This window comes from Triturus cristatus, chromosome 1_1 (assembly GCF_964204655.1).
Source record: "Triturus cristatus chromosome 1_1, aTriCri1.1, whole genome shotgun sequence".
Lineage (NCBI taxonomy): Eukaryota > Metazoa > Chordata > Amphibia > Caudata > Salamandridae > Triturus > Triturus cristatus.
Window position 1 is genome coordinate 59,833,073 of NC_140579.1, and position 12,094 is coordinate 59,845,166.

At 42.9% G+C, this 12,094-nt stretch overlaps 1 protein-coding gene across 7 annotated transcripts in view; it reads left to right on the forward strand.

Annotated features, from left to right (window-relative positions):
- Positions 1-12,094, forward strand: part of LOC146869396 (omega-hydroxyceramide transacylase-like) — a 485,268-nt gene that overhangs the window by 433,254 nt on the left and 39,920 nt on the right. For all 7 annotated transcript variants that reach the window (XM_085599720.1, XM_085599727.1, XM_085599723.1 and 4 more), the window contains one exon: positions 9,610-9,819. In XM_085599720.1, coding sequence (XP_085455846.1) covers positions 9,610-9,819 — 210 coding nt within the window. The remainder of the gene's footprint in view (positions 1-9,609; positions 9,820-12,094) is intronic.

The following is a 12,094-nucleotide window of genomic DNA, read 5'->3' on the forward strand; positions in this document are numbered from 1 at the left end:
TGGAGAGGACTTAAACAATCAAATTGTCTGACTTGCTAGACCTTAGTTTCAGTTTATAGAGTTCGTTTTTTGTTGGTTCAACCAAGGGGAGCTTTGAGTCTGTCTGTGAGGGAATACAGGGCTGAGTGTTCACATCAGACGGTAGTCCATAAAATTTCTTGATATGACTCGAGTGCAACCACCCTTTACGTCCCTCAACCTTCACGGCTGTCCTTGTTGTCAGCAAGACGAGTTTGGGCGACTTCCACCTGGGCTCCAGCTGGGTCTTCCGGTCGAAGTTCCTCACAAGAACCAGATCACCTGGAACCACGTCATGGGGCTTCACCTCAGTGTTATCGGGAAAAGCTGCAGCTACCTGCGAACGACAAGATTGTAGTGCAGACATCAAGGAAGCCAGGTAATCTGTCAGCATATTACAGTCAACATCAGTGATTTTGCGAGGTATAGGCGTCCCCCACATATTTGGTGGTCTACCGAAGATCACCTCGTACGGGGATAGCCCTGTTCGAGAATGTGCTACCATTCTCATGTAAAAGAGCGCAACTGGTAAGGCTACTATCCAATCGACACCTTTTTCTCTACATATTTTGGACAATCTAATTTTCAGAGTTTGATTATGACGTTCCACGAGACCTGCTGCCACGGGATGTCGGACACAGTGGAATTTCCATTGGTAACCTAACAGAAGTGAAACGTGTTTCATTAGTTCGGATGAGAATGGCTGGCCGTTATCTGAGTATACAACACGTGGTAAACCGAATCGTGGGAAGAATTCTAGAACTAACTGTTTGGCAGTAGTCGGGGCAGTGTAATCTGAAACCGGGTAGGCTTCTGTCCAACGGGAAAGAGCACAGACAACTACGAGAACATATTTGAATCCTCGACATCGTTCCATCTGGATATAATCCATCTGGAGGACTTCAAAAGCATGATCGGGAGGTTGAAATCCACCCTGCTCTACGGGGATGCTTTTACCTGGATTAAACTGACAACATATCATACAGGTACGTACTTTCTGTTTGGCTGCTGCTCGCAGATGTTTGTTGAACCAAATGTGTTGAATGCTGTCTAGCATAGCTTTTTCTCCTAGGTGCGCTGGACTATGTATTGTGTTAATGATGACTTGAACCATGGAGTCGGGAAGAAACCATATAGATTTTTCCTTCGTCATCCATCCTTGATCCGTTTGGATCCCTCCTAATTCAGTCCATTTCTTTATTTCTTCTGGTGTAGCATGTGTCTGTATGTCAATTACATCAAGGGCGGGATCCTTAACTGTCATGCAATGTGTTGGTGTCGGAACTATTGTCTTTGTCGTGTCAGTTGTATGAGTCTGGTTCTGAGCAGTCTGTTTAGCTGTTCTGTCAGCTAGGTCATTACCCTGAGAAATGATATCGGTAACTTTTGTATGGGCTTTGCATTTCATAATCGATATTGCAGTAGGTAGATGAATCGCGTCTAATAGAGCTTGAATGAGGGGTCCGTGTTTGATGTGGGCACCGTGAGAAGTTAAATAACCTCTCTCTCGCCACAGTACGCCGAAGTCATGGACGACTCCGAATGCATAACGTGAATCTGTGTATATGTTGACTTTCTTATTTTTGGCTTGAATACAGGCTTGTGTCAGAGCGATGAGCTCTGCTGCTTGAGCTGACAAAGTGTTAATACAATTTGTTTCAATGACTTCAGTGTCTGTTGTGACTGCGTAAGCGGCCACTAACTCTCCTGTACTTGTTCTCATACATGAACCATCTACATACAATGTCAGGTCTGGATCTGATAAAGGGATATCTGTCAAGTCTTGTCTGGGTTTCGTCGTGATAGTAATGACTTCAATACAATCATGTGCTAATGGATCTGTTCCGTTTACTGGCAAAAGTGTGGCAGGATTTAACGTATTACAACGTCTGATTTCTATATGTGGCTGAAACAATGTTAATTCATAACCGGTGAGTCTCGCTATAGTCAAGTGTTGTGTTTGTGTGCGGTTCAAGAGAACCTCTACTGCGTGTGGTACTTGTACTGTCAATTGATGTCCTAACACTATGGCATCGCTTTGTCTGATTGCTAAAGCTGTTGCTGCCACTGATTTCAGGCACGCAGGAAGAGCCTGAGCTACTGGATCTAATGTACTAGAGAAATAAGCACATGGTTTGTGTGATCCTGCTTGTTCCTGAGTGAGTACTGACAAGGCAGTACCTTCGCGTTCTGTAACAAAGAGTGTAAACTGTTTACTGTAACATGGTGTTGCTAAAACAGGTGCTTGGCATAAAGCTTTCTTTAAGCTTTCAAAGGCATGTGTATGTTCTTGAGTCCAAGGGAGGACAGTCGATGTGGCTGCCTCCTGTGTTGTCAACTGGATGAGTGGTTTTGCTAGAAATGCATATTGAGGGATCCACTGCCTACAGTATGAAGTGAGACCTATAAAAGCCCGCACCTCCTTTTGTGTCTTGGGTGGTGACATGTTAGCAATTAACTGGATGCGGTTGGGTGTAAGCTGTCTTCCCTCCTTGGACAGAGAGTGCCCAAGGTAAACAACTTGCTGGACACAGAATTGCAGCTTAGAAGGGGACACCTTGTGCCCCTTGTCGGCCAGAAATTTTAAAACCGTCAGTGACGCTGTTTCACATTCAGGTTCGCTTCGGGCGGTGATCAGCAGATCATCGACATATTGAAGCAAGGCAGTGTTGACTGGCATGTGGATACTGTCAAGTTCTCGTTTCAGTGCTTGGCTATAGATGCTGGGGCTTTCTGTGAATCCTTGAGGAGCGCGTGTGAATTTAAAACTTCGTCCATTTAAACTGAATCCGAACAAATATTGACTTTCCGGATCTATTGGGACGCTAAAGAAAGCATTCTTGAGATCAATTACAGTGAAGAATGTTGCTTCTGAGTCAATAGCTGTTAGTAATGAAGAGATATCTGGGACCACAGGGTATTGTGGTACAATACATTTATTTAATTCGCGCAGATCAATAACTAATCGATATACTGGTGATGCTTTTGGATCCGTTCTCTTAAGAATCGGAATTATCGGGGAATTACATACATTGGAGTCGGTTTCTACAACCACTCCTTGTGCAATGAGCTCGTCAATGATTTGCAGCAAAGCCACAACAGCATCTGGTGGTAACTTGTATTGTCGCATTCGTGGTAGTACTATTCCTGTTTTTAGTGTGACTCGATATGGTGTAATGTTCATGCAACCAACATCAGTGGGGCCTTGTGCCCATAGATGTGTAGGTAAATTCTGCAGCCGGTGATCCATGTCTCTGGACACGTAGTGACCTTTGAAGTCACGTAAAAATAATCGTACTCCTTCCGGAGAACAACATATTATAGCTCCTAGAGCTTTCAATGTTTTTATACCTAACAAGTTTTCTGGACATGATTTAGTAAGCAATAAATCTGTAGTTCGTGTCAATGGACCAACCGTAAGTGGAAGGGGTTGTGTTACTTCATTAATGATAGGCTTTCCTGAGAATCCAAGGGAAATATTCTGTGAGCCTGAGAGGGGTGACCCTGGAACTTCACTGCGTCGTATAGTTGTTCTGCTTGCCCCTGTATCAAGTAAAAACTTTCTGTCTTCCCCTAATAGTTCACTATGTACATAAGGTCCCTCTTGATCTACAGGAACCTCAATAAGGGGTAAGCCAACTTCCCTCTCTAGGCTATTTCATGTGTATCGCTGATAATCGGGATAGTCATATTGTGCATACTGGTACATCTGTTGTGTCGTTGCTTGTGTTGCAGCAATAGGCTGTGCTTGTGGTGGTGCTACAGTCTGTTGTGGAGCTGCCTGTTGCGGAGCTAGTTGTTGCGGAGCTGACCTAGGTTGTGCATGTTGAGGGATTTGTTGTTGATTCTGATCCTGTCTAGGTGGACGTGGTCTTTCCTGTGTTCTACCCGTGGCGATATTATGTTTCAGAACTGGACAATCGTGTATATAATGACCTTGTTGTTTACAATAGTTGCATGTCCCTTTCACCGGACCTGCGGAATCACCCTTTTTATGACCTTCAGCTGGAACTGACTGAGCAACAAGCATTTTCATTTTCGTATCTTTCATACGTCTTTGTTCATGTTCTTGTTCTTCTCTAATTCTATTGTGGTGATATTGTAACATCTGTAACATCTGTGACGGGGTGTTACCTTGCCAGGTACTCTCAAATTTCAATACTCTATTCTTAACTTGTGGCAGGGAATTTTCAACTAATTTTGTCACAAACAGATGTGGATATGACTCGCTACTTGCTTTTATGCCACTATTAATACCAAAACATTTTTCAAATCGGGAATAGAAATCACTAGTGTCTTCATCTTGCTTTTGTTTACAGGCTGAGATTGCACCCCAGTTTTCCTTTTTCGTAGTTAATAAACGTGGCAGTACCTGCACTAGTAATCCTGGAAGTGCTGTAGTCTTTTCCCCAAGCCCCGATCCTGCAGCTCGGGCCTTTTCTTCGTTTTCTAATGCTGTCCAATCTATCTTTTGGTCTCCCACCTCCCATTCCTTTTCTTTGAGTTTCTCGTAAACACCGGCAGGCATTAACACTTTCAATATTTTCATAATGTCGGGGTAGGTATACTCTCCCATGAGTAACATGTCTTTTATCTCACGGTGGAAACCTGCTGGATCTTTGTCATGGCTGGGTACTACTTTCTTCATTTCTAATAATTCAATTTTAGTTATAGGCGTGTACACAAACACGCGTGTAAAGTTATTATCTTCACCTCTGATTGGGTGTACTTCGCGTAACGGATTCTGTCTATCTATGTGATACATTTTTCTTCCCATAGTGGGAACTGGAACGTGTTCTGGGCATACGAAAATTATATACTGATTTCGAAATTCTAGAATTTCTTTAATCAAATCAGTACCTGACCCTCTCCATTTATTCGTGAGTAATTCTGTCAATATGTCAGGTAAGGGTCCAGGATCGGAGTGTTGGCTCTTATATAATATAAGGAGGTGTTGAATCATGTATATACTAGCTAAACGCTGTTCGTCTGGGGCAAGGTTCAGAAACGTGTGTGCTAGTGCATCATCACTGTATTTGCTGGGACTGTCAGCCCATTGTACTGCTGACCTAGCTAATTCTTGTTCGTCCATGGAATCGAGCATATGGTACCCCCTTCGATCTCGGAGTAATTTATCAGCGGCTTGGAATAGGTGTTCAGGGGACCTTGTATTTAACATAGGGGTTTGAAAATGTCTGTTACATTCTGGACGTATCGGACGTATCGGATCATTAAAGCCTCTAGTATTATTATGGGGTCTTCCTCTACCTACGTAAGCTATCGTTTCTAATTGTTCTGATTCTTGCTCCTCCTCTCCCTCTGATTCAATTCTGTCTGCTTCTCGTCTTTCTTTATGTATTCGTTCTACTTCCTTGCGGATCTTTCGATACATGGCGATTATACACGCCTGTCTATCATGTTTCTCGTCTGATATGTTCTGACCCCATTTGGCAAGTTTTTGCATGGTATCATGATCTGCCTCAGGCCTGTCTTGGTTCCTGATCACGCAGTTTATGAAAAAACGTAGTAGTTGTCTTTGTACATCCACTTTCTGGTATTCCATAGCTTCGTTAATACTTTCTGGGCCTCGCCCTGTTTGGACAAAGTGATATATATTGTCTAGGTGTTCAACCATTCCTGGTATCGTCATTAAATACAATGTAGCTCGTCGTATACGTAGTGATGATAGTAGCAATCTGTCCTGTTTACCTGGCACTGGATCGTATCTACAATCCACAAGATCTTCTTTAAACATGTCGGATGTCGCTAGTTGGGGTGTACGTTGGAGTGCTAAATCTCTAAGGGTCTGTTTATTTCGCGGCGGTGTGGCAAACATGTCTGTCGTACCTCCTGTAGCACCATCTGAGGTGCTAGGCAAGAAAGGATTTGTTGGATGTAAAATAGAAATTGTAGATGCGGGAAAAACGGTAGAAACGGACGGACCTGTGGGAATGGGCGTAGGAGTTTGTTGTTGCGGGGATACAGACGGATGATCTTGACTTGAACACCATCGTCATGCGGTGTGTGTGGTGTGGCATTAGCATACTCGGGAGCTACATCATCTAAATAGGAAGAAAGGAAAATATCTTTTGCTGTTTTGGGATGTGCTTTTATCGGGAGCAATTGGGGGTGTCAAGTTTTTCGGTATTTCCGGGGTGGCCTGAGGTAACCCTTCGGCCAGAAGAGGATACATACCATTCATAAGAGTGTTTCTTTGTCTATCTACTTGTTCTGATTTTACTCGGGTACCTTCCTCAATTAATAGATTTTCTCGGGCTTTATTTGAATTCTCCTTACTTTTCTCTTCCTGTCTGAGTGCTTTTTCTGTACGTCTATATGATTCTTTACGCCATAATTCAATGGCATCCTTCTGTGACTGTCTGGCTTTCTTTTTCCATAATTCTTCTTCTACTCTCATGATGCAATCTGCATCCCAGGTCCCCGCTGCGGGCCATCTCTGACTTTCTGGTAAATCTTTGGTGTAGTCCACCCATAAATCAAGAAATAACACGGCATCTAGGCCATGCTTATGATACATAAAGTATCCTGGGGTGTCCCTAGGTGGAATGGGAACAGCTTCTTCGAGTACCCCTTTTCTGGTTTTGATCTGTCTTAATTTTGAAAAGAGCTGCATTTTTAGACCTTATTACTTGAACACACTTAATACAATAAACACAATAATGAACAATCATTCACACCACAATATGTAGAATGTATTAAAACATTTAACATTTAACAGTTTTAACGAACGATGATAACTAATAGAAAACTAGTTACTGACATAATACTGACACTAGATAATACTTAATTATATGCAAGACATACTAGATATACTGCTAAACAGTACAGATACACTGCTGAAACAGTGCAGACCGGATTTGTGTACCCAAACCCGTCTTGACCGGCACAGACTATGTGCACGTTTAAATGCCTCCCCGGCAATGGTACTCACCGGGTAGCGCGGAACGGAAGGCCTCGGAACTTGAACTGAAACTGGACCGGACTGGACTCGACTCGACTGGACTCGGAACTTCGGAACCTGGTGGGCCTCTGTATACCTCGGATCTTGCTCTCTCAGCTAGGCTCTGGTCGGGATACTTCGCACTTCTCACCGCCTCGTCTGGGTGTTGATCGCAGCCTCAGTCACCCCCGCTCGGCCGGAGGGAGATACAGGAAATCCTGCAGGTACGCGTTTTTGTCCGTTCAGCTGTGGCAGGAGACCGGGCCTGCAACGCACCTCCGGCGCGTGAGATGAGAAAGTGTCCCTGTTCGGGCGCCAATTTATGTGGTAAATATTTCATTACCGGTACTATTTTTTTTATGCGGTAAAGTCTAGTAAGAATAACTCAGTAAATATAAGAGGCAGAATCCGTGGTATTAGAGGTTCTAAAAGGCTTTATTCCTCTACAAAGGAATTACAGTTCGAACTGTAGGCTTCAAATTCCATCACCACGAAGGTTCAGGAAGGGAAGGCAATACATTATTGACAAGTAATGATATTTATATGAAAAGTATTACATTAAGACAGATGCAAGAGGCGTAACAACTGATAATACAGATAATGATACACATACGTAATGAAAAAAGGCGTAAACATAGGCGTAACTAAAAACGTCATTAAACATGATGTCACAAGTGGGTGGATCCATAAGAGAATCCTGCAATGTCAGCAGAAATATTTGGCAGAGATGCGCGCGCAGCCGCATGACGTGTGATTGACGTGCAACTAGAGGGTGAAGGGGACTTGACATTTAGCTCTACATGTGGAGACAGAAGTCTGGGGGGTCATGTCAACCTAATCCCAAATCATATCTAATATCTTATGTTTAAAGAACTGTATTATCCAAAAGGAAAGGTCTCTATGATGGAATCTATTCTATACTGACTGTTAGTGCGTGTACAAGCGTCTAAGTGTCTACATGAGATGCGAGGGGGCAGGAATCTTCCATGGTAACAGGGGCTATGAGGCCTGGCCCTTTGCACGGTAGCTGGAAGAATGTTTACCTAAACTACTAGACAGGAATGCATCGGATGAGGAGCGGAGCAGATAATCTTGAAGGTGAAATACAGTTTTTGGCAGGCAACAGGCTGGATCAGGCACCGTTAGCCGCGCAGGGAGTAGGACAAAGTTCATGGATACAGATGCAGGCTCGGACTGGAGCTTTCAGAGGCAGAAGGCAGGAAAAGGCTTGATGGCAGAATTCAGGGCCTACTCGCCTGAATCTGTAAAATGTGGAAAGTGAACCACATAAAGTCGGTGGCCTTTCATACTTAGGAATGGAATATCTGACCCATTCATGGCGGATCTGAAAGAGGACATGTTGACGGTGGACGCACATGTATTTGCGTCTTCATAACTGGAACTGGAGGGAACATACATGTACTTATAGCATGCACATGGAGCCGTTTGGGTCTACGATAGGGGACATAACTGATCACAAAATTCATATTTCCTCAACTCCCCTCTGCAATCTTATTACCCCCTACAGACCGGAGCGGTCGCTCCGATCCTCGGGCACTGGACTAGCTGTCATCCCCAAATTTCGGAAAGCTCGAATGGGAGGGAGATCTTTTAGATTTCTCGCGGCCAAAAACTGGAATCTTCTCCCGGCAGAGCTACGCCTCGAACCCTCAGAGAATAAATTTCGCAAAGCACTAAAAACCCACCTCTACCGCTCAGCACTGCTATGACCTTCTTCCTGATTCGCCTCTATTTCCTCTCAGCGCGGGGACACGCCGAGGTGCGTAACCATGCGCTTTATAAAATTCCAAAATAATAAATAAACTGTAATTAATTTGTACCTTATTCTACTGAGATTTAACCGATTGTGATATATCAGCTTGCCAGTTGTAATCTTCTATTTTTCTAATATTTTACTGACATGCATATATATTGGATTAACTATTAAAATTGGAAATAAAATCCCTTAACTTCAGTTACCAATACCTATTGAGGGGCCAAATGGACTTCATGAAGATTTAACTGTTTTATTATTGTTAGCTTTCCTGTCGTCTCAGTCAACTTAAAAAGATCTATCAGATGAGAGATTTTAAATCACACACCTGCACCTTCTCAAAAGTTAAATATGAATTCCCAATAATAGGCCATGTCAATTTCTTGCTGAAAGCAGAGTGTGAGATTGGCAGTGAAATCTGTGAGTCACAGTGAGAGGGGTCAGGACTTAACGATGACTTAAAAACCAGGGGGTAAGGGAGAGTTGCAATTTCGAGATTTCCTGTGTACAGAGTAAGCTTGTGCTTTACATCTTGAATTGAAGATGAGTGTTATTTTGAATTGGCCAAAGAGGTTACAGCTAGAGTTATTGAGCTGAAAAAAGACTGACTTAGCTGTTCCAACATCTACAGGTCTGAGAATCCATAAACAGGGCTTCTATTGATAACAATTCAGCTGGATTCATTTAACTTTGAAGACACTATGTAGTTTCATTTTGGTGCCTTACTAATAATAATCCAGCTTGAAAAGCAAAGTCCAAGACCTTATGCTCCATGGTCACATATTTTATTAAGTTATCAAAGTAAAAGTTAAAGTTAAAATTTAACTTAAGTGATTCCTCTTAATTTTTTCCACAGAGATATGTCGACGGGGGATTTACTAGTATGCAGCCGCTCTTTGGATTGAAGTCCCTAATTACAATATCTCCATTCACTGGCGAACATGACATCTGTCCGAGAGACTGCCCTGTTAGCTACAGCTGTTTAGAAGTCTTAAACACCAGCTTCCAGCTTTCCATAGAGAACTTCTCCAGAATGACCTACTCTCTCTTCCCACCCCAGTCGATGGTAAGTTTTTTAGGAAACCTATACTTCTCTGTAGATAATGCTATCAGGTTACTATAAGGTATGCCATATTCCAACTCACTTTTTCCATCTACAAACTATTGTAATCTTGAACTTTATTCCATTGGTTCAATTAAAGCGAACCTAGAACACATCCCCTATAATTCATTGAGTTCTTAAGTGAAAGACCAGGACTGGAATTTTTTTTTTTTAAGTACAGCCCATCGAATGACTATTTGTTGAAATAAGACAGGAACAATTTTGAGAGAAGTCCTGTTAAAGAAAAAAATGAGTAATGCATTTGCTTAATAAAATTCTCATCTGCTGATGTGGCATAAAACTGTTTGCATTAGGAACCATACAGACCCAGCTCCGGCAGGCTGAGTCACAATTTGAAAGCCTCTCATAAGATAAAGCCGGCGGGGTTCATGCGTGTTTTGGAACAGCACATCCCGGCTTTCCAGGCTTGGTTGAGGACGATATCACAATTCACAAGGTTTGATACTTGGAATAGAAATGCTACGGAGGAACTATCGCTGCCTCTTCTGAGCAGCAGGAAGCCTTCCAGCCCTTGGATTTCTGACAATTTTAAAGAAGAACAAAACATTGTAAGGTGCCGGAACGGAAATGGAGTAAGGATTAGGACTCACTGGATAGAGAGGCCTATACATTAGCATGAAAGGAATACCATGCTTCAACTACTACAGTCAAACAAGCTTATTATGAGGAGATGATTGGAAAGGCAGGGAATAGGCATAAAGAAATCTTCTCAATTGTTAAGAGTTTCCTGTCTCCATCAGCATGTGTCACTTCCCATCAGGTCTCTGCAGAATAGTGTGAACAGCTCAGTAGTTTTTTCAATACAAAGATCTTAAGTATTCAAGCCCGTTTGTCATCAGGTATAAGGATAGATGAAGACTTATGGATTAAACAGCATAGTGCATTACCGTAGTCGATTCATGACGTTATCAAAGCCTGGATGACCAACTTCTTCGCCAGAAAGGATAAAAGAGGAAGACATTTCTTTAGGTACATCATAATGCCGAAACTGGTGCCTACCAATGCTTTTACTTAGGCCTAAAAGACAGGCTATTATCAAATTTAATCTCCAGATTTGTGACTGAATCTTTCTGGGGTTCTGGGGGAGAGGCCTTATCTGGCCAAAAGGGTAACCAAAAATCTGGTGAAATCTTACCAAAGAAGAGAATTTCTGTTTTCTTTTCATTGCATTTAAGTTGAGCAGTTGCTAACCAGTGAAAGACTGCTGTAAGGCAAGTTTTTAATCTCTGTACCCTGCAACTCTTCTCCCTTATCCGAAGAAAAAAGCAGTTGCGCATCACTTTATCTCCCAAATTTTCTGCTGGTTGGGCCAAAGGGGTAATGTATAAGTTATAAAGGGTAGGGCTTAGGGCAGAGCCCTGCGGGACTCCCATCAGTACATCACATGGGCTGGCAGAGCATGGAGGAATCCAAACTTGTGGACTCCTATTAGCTAAATGTCCTTTTTACCGCCCCCGCAGGGTAGTTTAGATTCTTCACTTTGGCCTTCCATTCCGACTTTGAAAGCAGAGTTCAACAAGTTGAGCAGGCTCAAAGCCCTTTTATTCCAACAGGAGGTGGCCCTCACTTCCGCCCGAGAAACATTCAGGTTGCAGGTGGCTCGGACCTCGAGTGAGATACAGCAAGTTACGTGCTGGAAAACTGTTACCAAGTATGGGACTCCCGCCCGCAAACCACAGCAGTCTTGATTGTTTAAAATGAGATAGCTGCTGTTACCGGAGTACCAGTTGGACAGATTTCAAGTGATCTAAAATGCGGCTGTCCCTCTCCTGTTAAATGTGCCTTTGAGAACACCTATTTCGCCTTATTAGTGGACACTACATTGGCTGCCCATCGGGGAATGATTCAATTCACAGCTCTTGTTCTAATGCATGATGCTCTATATCGATAGGAGGCATCTTACCTCAGAGCCAGATTTGGTTTCTATAACCCTATGAGACAGTTGAGATCTGCCAACAAATTGTTGGCAGAAATTCCCAGAATTCAATGTGCAAGAGTGGGAGGAAGGACTCTAATGTATCTGGATTCTGAAATTAGCTACCTCTGGAGCTGTGGGCAGTGAATGACGCGGCAATGTTTAAGAAAAAACGTAAACCTGGCTTTTTGTGCAGGCCTAATCGTCTGTTGTTGTGCTTCCGATCTTTGCTGTCTCGTGCCAGGACACTTCTGGAAATAGCTGCACGCGCTATAAATTGCCATTATCATCAACTGCAATTTT